General features: G+C 38.9%; 1 protein-coding gene across 2 annotated transcripts in view; it reads left to right on the top strand.

Moving 5' to 3' along the window:
- The window catches only part of camk1da (calcium/calmodulin-dependent protein kinase 1Da), a 114,873-nt gene that overhangs the window by 42,590 nt on the left and 57,545 nt on the right, over positions 1-14,738 (top strand). For both annotated transcript variants that reach the window (XM_066705032.1, XM_066705033.1), the window contains exon 2: positions 10,890-11,021. In XM_066705032.1, coding sequence (XP_066561129.1) covers positions 10,890-11,021 — 132 coding nt within the window. The remainder of the gene's footprint in view (positions 1-10,889; positions 11,022-14,738) is intronic.

The following is a 14,738-nucleotide window of genomic DNA, read 5'->3' as shown; positions in this document are numbered from 1 at the left end:
TTTTCAGAAACCATTCAGAATCTTTCTCTGTTCAGATTGCCATTGTTTGAAATGCTTGTGTCCTCCTTCCTGCTTTAATCTTTGTAGGCCAATGTACAGGATTTAAGGTCATCTCGCCGTGCTGCCACACAGTGCACTTTAAAATTAATTTTAAAACTGTTATAAAAAAAGCAGGACTGGGCTGGTGTTAGGAGCCAGCACTGTGTTACCTAGGTAAGTGTAGTGTATTTCTGCCCTTGTGTGCAGGCTGTGCGGCCTTGTTGTTCGGGAGATTACCGAGGGATTTAATAACTGCGGAAGCTTAACTGGCAGATTTGCGGCTGATTGAGCTTCAGCATCTCGAATTTAATTGTGTGCAGAATGTGAAACGAGTCTCCCGCAAGGGTGCGTGTTATATAAAATGCTAAAATGACCTGTAGACAACAGGATTGCAATGATGCTTCAGCAGAGTGGACAGTGTCTGCCATCGTGGGTGAAAGATGCAGACTCATTTCAGGTTTATAGTGCCACAGAAAATCTAGGAACGTGTTATGGGATTGTTTCCTACTGATTTCATTCTTCAGATACTGCCTTTTTTAACGAGTGTATCTTGTGAGTGCTGGATTTGTTTACATACCGACCGCTCTCTCTTTAAGAAGATTTCATGTTTGAATCCTGCTTTGGCTTGACAGAAGCCTCTTGCTTCTAAATTCACCCCGAGGAAATAAACATTGGTGATACCTGATTGGCCTTAGCCTTTAATAACATCAGTGGTTGTGTAATTTTTCTATGAATCAAGTTCACAAATATCTGTTTTAATTCATCCCTAGAGAAAATGTTGAAATCCAGAGTGATTTAATTTACCAGCTCTTTAAAATATTCCTAATTTTTCATCATACAAAATTTCTGAAAATTGACCAAAATCAATATTTCACTAACTGTAATGCATAGTTCTTTTGAACAATAAGGTCATGAAAGATTGTTTAATTCACTCTTCTGTTCTAGTGAATTTCTACACAACAGTATCGATGTTATAGATTTAAAATATAGATTTTCAGCTTAAACTGCAAAGGGCACATTTTATTAATGAATCCTACATTATTGTAAAAGCTTCTTGTCCAGATGTGTCAAAGTATGAGCTGTTCTATAATTGTTCAATGTGTTGATTGTTTCAAATTAAATACAATTGAATTGAATCATAACTGAAGTGCATGTACTACATTAAAAAGATTAACCTTTTTGTGTATGTGCTTACATAAGCCGATCTTTTTGGGTGGATTGACCTCATCTGCTATTTTTGGAGGTATACAAAATAAACTTTTTCGTGTTGTGCAATTTAAATGAAACGTGTCATTTCAACTCAGTTCACGTCAAATGGAAGATGGAAGGCAGGGGTGTGATTGTAATTGCTTGGTTATGCCACCACTGCACAAAGTAAAGGCGTCTGCTCTGCTTTGGATTATGATGTAGCCACTGCAGGGATATTGTCACTTGGGGTTAGTGGTGAGGCTGATCAGAAAGAGGCCAGGTTGCGTGCAGACTGCAGAGAGAAGGTTTGGTGGAGTGGGGCTTCTTGGACAGGAATCGTATGTGAACAGTACCATTGGGATGCTGTTTCTCCCCATTAAGTGTTTTCTGGTTGGAGGCAGGCAACACCAACATGGAAGAGCATGGTGGTGCACTGTTTCACTATAAGTAAGACTGAAGGATGTTTTTATACCCTTTACAAATAGAAATGTGAGGTGGAGATAAGAAAGTAAGCTGACTTTGACACTCCCTGACGATTTTGTTTTCACACTATTAGGCTGGTTTCACAGACCTTGATCAACACTAGTCTTGGACTAGCTAATGTTATTCTACGTAGGGTAGTCCAAGACTAGTGCTTTTCAATGTCTGTGAAAGCAGCCACATGATGTATGGAAATGTTTTGTATGTGCCTCCCAGATTAAGATGTTCATTTATTTATTGTAACAAGGTTAATCCTGGGTATTTATGGCACTGGGAGGTATTTCTAGTCATATCCTGAGGGGTACAGCAGCACATTAGAGCTGGCCCAACTGAGAGCAGTCTTGCTTTACTGTCTTTACTGTCTTTACTGTCTACACCTAGAATATAAGGCATCCCATTTTTGGTGACGAACAGCGAGTTTTGTGAATCAATGTTTCTCCCATTCTCTGAGGCAAAAGGTGAGTGTGCTGTTGATGCCACTGATCCCTTACCCATACGCTCATAATACCCGAACGCCTGTGCAGGACTGAATGAACACCATCTGTCATTCTGCCTGTATTTGACAGTGAAGTACACCCCATAGTTTCATGATTCAGCTTAATAGATCTTTATTTTATTTATTTTTTCTCCTGACAATTGTACATTTTGCATTTTAAAATGAAATCCAGTCATGATTGGTCGAATTAAATCCAGTTAATTTATAATACTTGGTTTATAATCATTTGATTTAAATATTTAAACTAAACCTACTATAATCTTAAATCACATTTATAGTGATATTTAAAATTGTAACCTATTGTGAATAATTTATACCTCACATTGAACTGCTTTCTAATATGTTTGGCTTAAGTAGATATATATATCAGTGATTTAAAGTCTTCCTCACAGTTTATTACCTTTTTTCTAATACTTTAAATATTTTATTTAACTTGGTTTTATTTCAGCTGTCCTTATGAGACATTAATACTGAGAGAGGCTACAGAGTGACTTATGTTGATATATGTTAGTTTGTGGAAACATGTAGGTTGCCATGAATAAAGGTGTCTGCTAAATCACTTAATAATAATAATAATAATAATAATAATAACATTAAATTGAAGAAACTCAATGTGCTATTTCTGTAATAAGGAGAACAGCATAATTATCGAACATAGAGACATTGAAGATGTGATACATGGATCAGTAAAACAGTTCAAGATCTATCAGAAATGACTTGAAATTAGCAGTCTTAAAGGAAACACAGAGTCTTTGATACCACAGAAGTGCATCACTTAAGGGAGATCATGTTGCAAACTGAATTTCATTCATTAGCAGATGAACACGGTAGCATAGCAACAGCCACACATCCATAAAACAAATATTTTGTTAATTCTCTCTCTCTCTCTCTCTCTCTCCTTTATTTTTTTAAAAAGCTTTAATGTTTGTGACAGATGGTGCACAGGGTCTGTTTTTTGTCAGCATCAGTAAGTGGTTATTGTGAATATCTGCAAAGCAATTAGGAAAGGAAAAATATTAGGGAAGCAAACCTACCACCCAAACACTGGCCTGCCTCGTGGTGTTGACTTGTGAGTGTGGGGCAGACAGGACACTCAGCTGAAACTGAATGAGCTGCTGACATTAAGTTCGGTCAATGCACAGCTTTGCCCTTCCCTCTCACTCACAGCTCTTTATTGTACAGAGAGAAGGTTTTAGCCCTTGATTAATCTTCGGTACAGTAAGGTGAACTTGGTCTATGTGTTGGAGCTTCTACAATAAAATTGTAGTGCAGGTAACAATTTAACTGCTCCCGGTTCCACTGATCGAGCTTGGAGAACCAGAAAATGCAATATTCTACATGGAACATCATTTAAAACTTTTTGAGATGCATTGACAAGAAAACCAGAAACAAAAGGAAAAATAAACCAGCCCTCAATGTCCTTTGCAAAAGATATTACGGTTCGTCCCAGTATCTGGAATCTGTGCGCAGTGGCAACATGCTGCCTTGGTTTTACCTGTCCGTCATGCAGAGCATCGACCGGTTTGATCAGTTGAAAGACAGGAAGGTGGCTGGCTCTTATCAACAGGTGTCCAAGGCTAACTGATAGCTCCCCTTTGTGCACATAGCTGCTGCCTGCATCTGTTTAGACAGCTGGTTCATTTCTCACAGAAAACACACTCCTGCTTCAAGGTATGAAATCCTGAAAAGATTTACAGATTGTCTGTGTATTATTATTAATAATATTATTATTATTATTATTATTATTATTAGTAGTAGTAGTAGTAGTATTCTATTTGGATTTTTTTTGTCTGTTTTTTATGCAGATAATCCAGATATTCTATTAAAACACACGGCAGCTCACTGGACCGTTGTGATAACATTGACAAGAATTAGAGATACTGTATCTATTTACAATGCATCCGATTTTACTCGGAATCTCCATTCAGCCCTTTGTAATTTTGTATGCCACATGTACTTAGCATGGACAGCTGTAAATCATATGACCTTATTTTGGCAAATATGTACAGCAATGCATACCTTCCTAACTGAGAAATGTAGACTTGTGTTAAAGGACATAAGGAGACAGCTTTGAAGTTCTATGTTTTACGACTAGGCCTATGCTCACCAAAGTACAACAGATAACACATCCATGCTGGAGACCCCCGCAACTGACAAATGGGCTGCCATGCCCGTTTCCAGAGAGACTAGCATCAAATTTGAATTGAAGATTTATTTTATGTAAGACAGATATTCAAGGCACTTTATATATTCCATAGACCAGGGCAACAAACCCAAATACAAACTACATGCTGCTAACAGAAGTGTTACCCAGATTCTTCTTCAGTTTGATAACAAACAATAAAAGGTGACTTAATACTAACTTAATTCTACTTCAGAACCAAAACATGAATAAACCATGTTTGGCCTTAAAAGAAAGACCATTCGCTAAAACAACTATTGGGCCATTTATATTTCACATACGATGCAACATTAACATTTGGAAAGAGTATTATTCACACATCCTAATAGATCCTCCACTGACATGGGCATCAGACCAGCCCCCCTCTTGAACTTCAAGAAAACTCAAATTTAACATTACTGAAAAAGAACACCTGGCTTGTGTGGTATCAACTGTAAGGTCATGCTTTGAGGGACTTGAAAATGTAATTGATATAACTAAAACTTGACAATACAGAAAGTTAGAAACTCTAGGTAACATTTGAACCATTTTTCACATTCCTCAAAGCCATCACACCCCCAATACACATTCTGTAGGAAACAAGGGAGAGAAATGGCAAAGACTGCTTCGATTTGAAAGTTAAAACTTGGACAGAAAGTTAAAACTTGGGAGTAAAATTGGGAGAGGTACTATTTGGAGTGGAACAACCTGGGAGAAGAAACCAAGGAGACGAAATCCTGTAAGACTGAACGGAACCAGAACCAGAACATCTCCACCAAAAACCTGAAAGCTTTGCAACCATCCTCAAGTGGAAGCAGTCTGCCAGCCCTCCCCGCTATCGACCGTCTGCATAACTGAATCTCAGTAAACCATACAGGTAGTATATTTCGTGTACTAGTCAAGAATTAGGTGAAGCACAATTACATAAAACCTAGTTGTGTATGGGATCTAAATTGTAGTAACGGCTAGCATAATCATAATACTTGTTAGTTATTTTACATGTTTTGTGCCTCAAGTCAAAACTCGAGTATTGGATAGATCTCCTCTCACTCTTACTTTTAATATTATCCACCCTGCTTGTCTCTATCCTATCTTTGCAAATACATGTTGTCTATTTAGATTTTTAATAAACCTATATCTTGTATAAAACGAAACAGCCTCAAGGTTAATTCATGCAGATCAACCTCACCGCTAATCTGAATTCGTATTAATAAAGTATTGTGGTAACTTGCCTATCAACCGGGTCTCGTTTTCAGAGGATTTGACTGCTGTGGGTTATATGTGGGGGGGTCACTAGATAACAGGACTTTATTCAGCAATTATTATTTCTTCTGATATTTGACACCAGATAAAATGAAAACTCCAGTTTAAAGTCCTAGGCCAATTGAAAGACCTTACTAATAAATAGCTGTAATGATACATTAAAACGATTTGTCCATTGCAACATTTTGACTGTATCTTATCAGATCAGCATCCTTTCATGTCATTAAACTATTTACACAGCAGTCGTATCTTTTTCTGCAGAAGGCGATTCCACGTGTTCTTCAGAAGTACAAGACCTACAGAGACAGTTCAGTGTATCTGTAAAGCATTACCACAACAATACATAAGAAAGGACTGTAGTTTGAAAGAAGGCTGTATGTGTTTCAGGTCATGGGTGTGTCTGTGCAGCACGGTGGTTAACACTGAATGGCAGATGTGTCCTTTTCAAATACACAGTTTACTGCTGACACTTTTTTTTTGGTCTGTTGAAGGAAACATTTATTACATTTAATAAAAAAAATGTATTTTTGTCACCCTGGAAAAAGACACTGGAGTTTGCCAAGGACTCCCTGTGGTGCATTATGTGTGATTAATTATTAATCTGTAGCTATATGATTAGCCTGTATTTTCCAGGCAGCTGTCTTGAAATGAGATGCAAATATCAGAATGTAAACTTCCTGCCTAAGTACACTGGGAAACGAATACATCTATAAGGCCTGGGGGAAGCCTGGCATACTGTGGATTAAGAGAGCATTTTCTCAGCTCCCCACACACTGCTTACACATTTCAAAGGGAGATGTGTGACTCAGAAGAACAATATGGCTGGCAGACATGGCAGATGGATTTCAGCAACAAAGAAATGCAAGGATTTGAGGCTGCCTGACTCTGGGATTAGGAGATATTAAAGGTCTGATGAGCAAGCTTTCATGAAAAAAAGAAACGCACACAAAAAAAACCAATACTAACACACTACCTCCTCCTCCCTACTTTTCCCTATTTAATATTAACATTATGTGTGGTGTGATGGCTGTGTCATGTTCTGGAGCGCCAATGTCAATGATTAAGACATGTACAGTGTTAGGTGTTTGAGGTGGTCTCACTCGTTTGTTTCCAGTATTCTGTTTCACCAGGAGTCTGTGTGATGTCACTATCGGGAGGCCCCCTACTCTGCCCCCGACCCCCAGAGTTCAAATGTGGTGAAGTGCTTCCAGAGAGTGAGGTCACAGACTCCTTGAACCCAGATCTAGATAAAACTCCAGACAATCCTAATATTAATAAGGACGTTCAATTGTTAAAGGCAAGACTTGTGAAATACTGCTGTACAATTATTAGTTATAATATTTTTGCCTAGAGACCTACGATTGTGTACTCTAAAAATTATTTGTTATTTATTTTTTGTTGGTTGCCTCAGTTTTAAGACGATGCCTGGTGGTAATGAAGTGAACAGAGAGGAATTGAACACACTGACGCGCGTTGGTAACCCGAGAGCATGATTAGTAGCAACACCTGCGAATTACAGATTCGTGGCTGTCTGACTGAAGTAGCACTTGAGGATCTCGAATTGCACATTGCACAAGTGATTGATCCAGCCAGAGGGGTTGTATTAGAGATGGGTTAATCCTCATCCCTCGCTCTCTGCTCCACAGCTCTGTCAGACAGGGGCGCTGCTTCATCAGAGGAGAGCCCGGGGGGTGAACACAATCGAAGGAGGTGTGTGTGTATGTGTGCAACTTTCATTCATAAAAACAAAAGATAAACATGTCCTTAAATGAGACAACGACCATGGATATAGACAATTAGACAATCACACCTAACAGTCAGCCATACTCAGATCCACAACAGCCATTAAGTGCAATCAAGCTGTCAGACGTGTGTGTGTATGTATATATATATATATAATTGCTGCTACTACACACACACACACACACACACACACACACACACACACACACACACACATATATATATATATATATATATATATATATATATATATATATATACACTCACCTAAAGGATTATTAGGAACACCATACTAATACTGTGTTTGACCCCCTTTCGCCTTCAGAACTGCCTTAATTCTACGTGGCATTGATTCAACAAGGTGCTGAAAGCATTCTTTAGAAATGTTGGCCCATATTGATAGGATAGCATCTTGCAGTTGATGGAGATTTGTGGGATGCACATCCAGGGCACGAAGCTCCCGTTCCACCACATCCCAAAGATGCTCTATTGGGTTGAGATCTGGTGACTGTGGGGGAAAGTTTAGTACAGTGAACTCATTGTCATGTTCAAGAAACCAATTTGAAATGATTCGACCTTTGTGACATGGTGCATTATCCTGCTGGAAGTAGCCATCAGAGGATGGGTACATGGTGGTCATAAAGGGATGGACATGGTCAGAAACAATGCTCAGGTAGGCCGTGGCATTTAAACGATGCCCAATTGGCACTAAGGGGCCTAAAGTGTGCCAAGAAAACATCCCCCACACCATTACACCACCACCACCAGCCTGCACAGTGGTAACAAGGCATGATGGATCCATGTTCTCATTCTGTTTACGCCAAATTCTGACTCTACCATCTGAATGTCTCAACAGAAATCGAGACTCATCAGACCAGGCAACATTTTTTCAGTCTTCAACTGTCCAATTTTGGTGAGCTTGTGTAAATTGTAGCCTCTTTTTCCTATTTGTAGTGGAGATGAGTGGTACCCAGTGGGGTCTTCTGCTGTTGTAGCCCATCCGCCTCAAGGTTGTACGTGTTGTGGCTTCACAAATGCTTTGCTGCATACCTCGGTTGTAACGAGTGGTTATTTCAGTCAAAGTTGCTCTTCTATCAGCTTGAATCAGTCGGCCCATTCTCCTCTGACCTCTAGCATCAACAAGGCATTTTCGCCCACAGGACTGCCGCATACTGGATGTTTTTCCCTTTTCACACCATTCTTTGTAAACCCTAGAAATGGTTGTGCGTGAAAATCCCAGTAACTGAGCAGATTGTGAAATTCTCAGACCGGCCCGTCTGGCACCAACAACCATGCCACGCTCAAAATTGCTTAAATCACCTTTCTTTCCCATTCAGACATTCAGTTTGGAGTTCAGGAGATTGTCTTGACCAGGACCACACCCCTAAATGCATTGAAGCAACTGCCATGTGATTGGTTGGTTAGATAATTGCATTAATGAGAAATTGAACAGGTGTTCCTAATAATCCTTTAGGTGAGTGTATATATATATAGTAACACTGTGCGGGGTGTTGGACAAGTCCGTTTCTTTGGGTCCCTGACTACCCTCTGGCTACTATTCAATTTCCAGATAAAATGTTTTTTTTGCTTCTTCATATGACAGAGCATAGGAAATGGTTATTTATTAGCCTGAGATCCCATTGCTGTTCACTCTCCATTGCCAATATATTTCTTTGGACACAATTTTATGGCTCCCTCAGGCACATCATGAGCAATGAAGTAAGAATGGTGCACAATAATATATAAAAAAATATCACACTGTACTGAGAACTAAATTGTATTAAAAGACCCAAGGCTTTCAATGGGTGTTTAATTTAATGATTTCTTTATGAACAGTAACTTCAAATGAAATAGACTTAAAAATAGATGAAAAAGTAAACTATTCAAAACTAAAGTATTTGAATATTTCTGCTGTATTGTTTTCGGTTCCGTGTGTCTGTGTGTTTTTTGCACAAGAACAGTGAAGTCCACTTGGTGGTGATGTCATGTATGATTGTTCACCATTCTTAGTTCATTACTTATGGTGTGCAGTCATAAAACTGTGTGCCAAGCAGTAGCTACCAATTGTCTGAGTATCACCATTGGGTGGGGTTAAAGTCAGATAGCCTGCTAAATAACCACAAGTCCTGTGGTTAGTCAGTAACCATGAACAAGTTAATCCAGAAAATAATCCAATACTTATTTCCCTCATTAACATGCAAATCAATTTATAACTTTTTTGAAATGCGTTTTTCTGGATTTTGTTGTTGTTATTCTGTCTCTCACTGTTAAAATACACCTACCATTACAATTATAGACTGATCATTTCTTTGTCAGTGGGCAAACGTACAAAATCAGCAGGGGATCAAATACTTTTTTCCCTCACTGTATAGTGTCAGTGGAAACTACATCAGTCCCTTCTGACAGTGTGGCTCTGCTGTTTGAACGTGTGGATGGCCTTTTTTTTAAATGTGAAACACATGTACACATACACTGAAAATAATAACAAAATCAAAAGAGTAAATCAATAAGTATTTATTTTGTTGGCGATCTGCTAGATTTAGATTCTAATCTCTTCAAACCGTACAATGCAATAACATTATATATTGTAATAGTATTGCTTAATTTATAACCTATTTTTGTTTAAGTACAATAAAGCTGCTCACTGAAATAACTGAATACATAACAGAAACTCTAATCGTGTACCTTTGATGCAACAAAGGTTACGCTGCTCTGTAACTGATACTGTTTTGAAGGTCACTGATTCAATGTAATGATTAAACAGAGAGAACTGGTTGTTACCAACTTGGTAAGAGGATTTGGCATATATTAATCAATTTATAACATGGAAATCTGCTTTGCTGCAGAAGAGAAATAGTTTTCCTCTGTAAATTTACATGAAAAGTGACTTACTGTTCAAGCTTCTGAACAGCATGAGCTATGCTTGATACCTTATACATAAACCATTCCCTGATAGAGGGGGCAACATTTCAGCAATGGATTTTTACATTTGATGGATGGGACAGAGTGTATGAGTCAATGCTAAACTATTTATATCAAATATAGTGCACATCCCTGCAAAGTAATGCAGGTAAAGATTTGGTGTGGCTTACACTTTAGACTTTAAAAAAGGAAATAAAAATGAGTGGCAGGAACAAAGTGAACTCTGCACTAGAAGTTTGAAACAGAGGCCAGAAAACCCGTTTATCAGGAAAGGGATGAGGGTAATTTTGCCACATCGACCCTTACCTTTGGAAATATGATCCAAATATAAATATTGACAGCATGTGTAACAATGCAGGCAGTGGAAAGTGTACCACAAGGAATGAATGGTTGGTATGTATACTTGTAGTTATTTTTTTTTTACTCAAAACTTCATATAACTCAGGCCTTGGCCTTGGGCTTCAATAGGGCTACAGTTCTGGTAGTTATGGCTCATTTCAGACAATTCGGTGTTGTAGATTCATTGAAAATGGTGCAGGGTTACACTTCAATAAGCCATGGAAGGGAAGTTAATGACTGCATTTTGTTTCTTTTCAGTGGAGCGTTTTCCGAAGTGGTCCTGGCTGAGGAGAAGGCCACAGGAAAGATGTTCGCAGTCAAGTGTATCCCAAAGAAAGCACTCAAGGGCAAAGAGAGCAGCATTGAGAATGAGATCGCTGTCCTCAGAAAGTAAGTACACAATGAGTGTTTTGTATTGCAGCAGCTGTAGCATTCGTACAGCATCGGGTACAGTCCCCAAGTTTTTGCACAGCACGTCAGCGTTTCCTGCTTCAACTGCTGTGAGGTGCATGGGCTTGCTGCGTTTGAAATTGTGAGTGAGACGAGTATCAAATTGGTTTCACGAAAAGTGTCTTGCGCAAGGGTATGTTCCAATCTCTTGGCATGGTTATATCTTCAGCAGACAGAGTAAACACACACGACACACAAGGGACTAGTCGGGCGATTAGAACAAGAAAAAAAGGAAAACCAGTTTAAATATACCTTTTGACGTCTGCCTGGTTTCAGAAGATGACCAATCAGACACTAAACACCCCCCAGACACACCCTCTTACACTATGGAAAGTTAGAGAACTAATTTGCAATTTATTTAGAAAGAGAGGTGCCGTACTGTCTTATACTTCAAGACTGAAGCTCCGCACTTGTTGACATCCCTCAGATTGCCTATTCCCTAACTGTGATTTTATCTTGCCTTAGCAAAACGAGGTGGAAGTGCTTCCTCAGAAACAAATCTGAAGTCACTCCTTCTGCAACAGTTTCTGTCTTTCCTATGAAAAACAAGCGCAGATGTACTGATATCATTCACAATCCTGTAGTATCAACTCATTATTATTATTATTATTATTATTATTATTATTATTATTATTATTATGTTTAGTAGGAGCTTGATCACTCACTATAATTGTTGTGCACTGATGTGTTTTTTTCATATATATATAAACTGCCTTTTTATTGAGGTGGGGGGTTTCAGCCTCTTAATTGAAGCATATGTTTATTGTGGTATCTTTTGTGGCCCGTTTTTTTTTTCTTTTCATTATTTTTGGGCGGAAGAGGAATGCGTGTCACGAGAGTTTACAGCAAAGCCAAGGGGAAATAACAACACAGCTGCTGCTGAATTATGTACCTATATATTTTTTATACTGAACCGCATTTGTCTATCTACGCGTGCCAGGTCGTCCCCCCATTGTCACACCCTTGTTTGTTTTTAATGGTTGACTTTTGCCTCACAGCACAATCACCACTCACTTTTGTCCTGTTTGAAAGGGGCTGCCATTCTCGAGCCCTGTTTCAGTCTGGCTGGGGTTGGAAAGAGCAACATGTCAGGTGGCCACTGATCCCTCAGGTGTCTCGATCACTCTGTAGGGAAACAAGTCATGTCATAATAAGCCTGACAGGCACAGAGATTCACACTGTTACCCTTTGTTCTTATTAAATGATAAGCGATCAGTTGTGCAGGATGCTGGGTGTGTGAGGTGCACCTTATCTGTGGAGTTACGGTCTCTCTCGCTCTTTTTTGTACCGCACAGCGCAGGGTCTTCACTTTGATCACCCTTTGCTTGACTTTTTTTGATTGGGCCTCTCCTGTAAGATAATATTACTGATCATAGCCAACCAGCCATAAAAACATTAAGTTTGAATTAAATGCTACTAAGGCAGCACACAGGTGTTGGTTTTTATATTCATCCTTTATTTTCTCCATCATCTGTGCCACTCCCCAAATACCTCGATGAATTTGGAAGGAAAAACATAAATCTAGTTAACCAGAGACGCATCAGAGGGGTGGTGCTGTAGAAAATGTTTTTTGGGAATATTAGGACAAAACAATGACATTACATGGCAGCACAGTCAACAGTGTTATATAATATTATATTATAATTGTATGTGAACACCTTTTTCTCACTAATCGGGAAGCTGTTTGGCTAACTGGGCATTGTGGCTACAGCAGATTCTTGGTAGGGTGGGTGGAGATATGGAGATATGCTCAGTTCATTTCTTAAATTAATACCCAGTCAGGTGTTTCTAATACTGCATTATTGCCATTTTAATTGAGTTTGGTTAATGGGCCTCTGCACAGAACTAAGCGTTCCAGCGTTGGATTTCAATGAGGAATAGGCCAGAGCTTAGTTTTTAATTGCATTTCATTTTCTCTGTGCATCTGAAAACTGTCTTATTGTTCACATGTAAATCCGTACACTTTTGGCAGGGGATTAAGATATATAAAGGTTGATAATAAATGCATGTAATGTACATGTATGAATCTGTTGCCTAGCAACAAAAATGAAACATTAGAACTTGCAGTTTAAAGTGTTATTTAATTTGGAAGGCTGTCAGAGGGTGGGGGTGGGGTTGCATCAGTGTGTCTCGAACAGAAAAGATACATTTTAATAAAGGGAAGACTGTTTTATAGATCATAATTTTTAATTAGGTGCGTTAATATGAGCATTAGTGAAACTGAGCCTTTATAATCTTGTTGATTATTTTTTTAAATAACAATTTTTACTGGAAATGTGACCCTGACAATTATTTTCTGATTTTTGGACAGACAATTCTCCTTCTTTACCAAATGCATCATTGTGATACATGTGTGAGTCTGCACTATTCCACACAATCACTTCCAAGCTGTTGGATTTTACCAAACAGTCAGCACCTGGTGTCAGAGATGTAACAATGTAACAGTTAATCGCGTGGTCATGTATCATGTGTTTCCTGATTCATAGTGTCCTGATACCTTTTATTACCTCAAACTGTACTATGATGTCATGCAAACCCCCACAGTGGACATTGAAAAGACACCTCTGATGTCATGATCTTATGACCTGCATCTCTGTCCAGGTGTTTAAAGTAAGGACTTAACTCATATGCCCAGTTAACCATGGGTAGACGTTACCTTGTATTACACAGTCTTTTCTGGGAGCCATGCTTAATTTCATGACATATTTGAAAAAACAAAAGCATACCCAGATGCGAGGATTTGCAGGTGCTTGCAGTGCCTTGGATCCTCCCTGGAGCACACGGTAAAGCAGGGCTGAGCCACCTCCCTCAGCTCTCCGAAGCACAAAACACACTTGCCCTCATTGAAATCCATGACAGACTTTGAAAGAAGGAAATTATCTAACCTTTATTATATCTCTATATCATAATTCAAAGCACAAAGGTATTATGTATGATGTCACTAACCAGCTTTATGTTATGCTTTCTGTAGCCAGGCTCACAACATATTTCATCATGTTTGATGTCTGAGCCACAAATATTAAAAGAGTCATTTGTTCCATCTGCATATGTGCAGAAATTATTTCCACATCCTTTATGATCTGCCTTGACAGATCTTTTACTTGTAGTGAACGATTCTATCCTATGAATGATTCCTGAAAGCCCTTAAAAAAGCCCCTGCATTGTTGCACAATCTCCGAATTGCCATCTCTATGGGAGAGACTGGTTGTGGGGGACATTTCTGAGATTGAGGGTGCATTCCTAAGGTGGGGCGGAAAATGGGAAAAACATATTTGTGATGGGTTCGCTGCCTCCACTGATCTGGGTTATCCATTCGAAAGTCAGCAAATCTTTGCCAGTTTAATTATATGCTTCATATGTAGAGTTTCAAATATATATGTCAAGAGTTCAGCTTTTCTTTCACATTCATCACATTTAGCATTCATCCATGTCCCTTTTGAAATGTGGGTAGAGAAACGCTTTTCAACAGACCCTGGTGGACATGCCCACAGTTGATTTCTATCCAGCACATTGACAATGTCAGACAGGGAGCCACACTCAGGACGCTGTACCGTGCCAATGCAAGCTGGCATGTTCAAAAGAACTGTGCTGGCATTGAAACTCTACGATGGGAAGAGTGAAAACCAAACAGAAATACGGGCACCTTACCTAAACAGT

This window comes from Amia ocellicauda, chromosome 5 (assembly GCF_036373705.1).
Source record: "Amia ocellicauda isolate fAmiCal2 chromosome 5, fAmiCal2.hap1, whole genome shotgun sequence".
NCBI lineage: Eukaryota > Metazoa > Chordata > Actinopteri > Amiiformes > Amiidae > Amia > Amia ocellicauda.
This window is presented reverse-complemented; position numbering and strand designations above follow the sequence as displayed.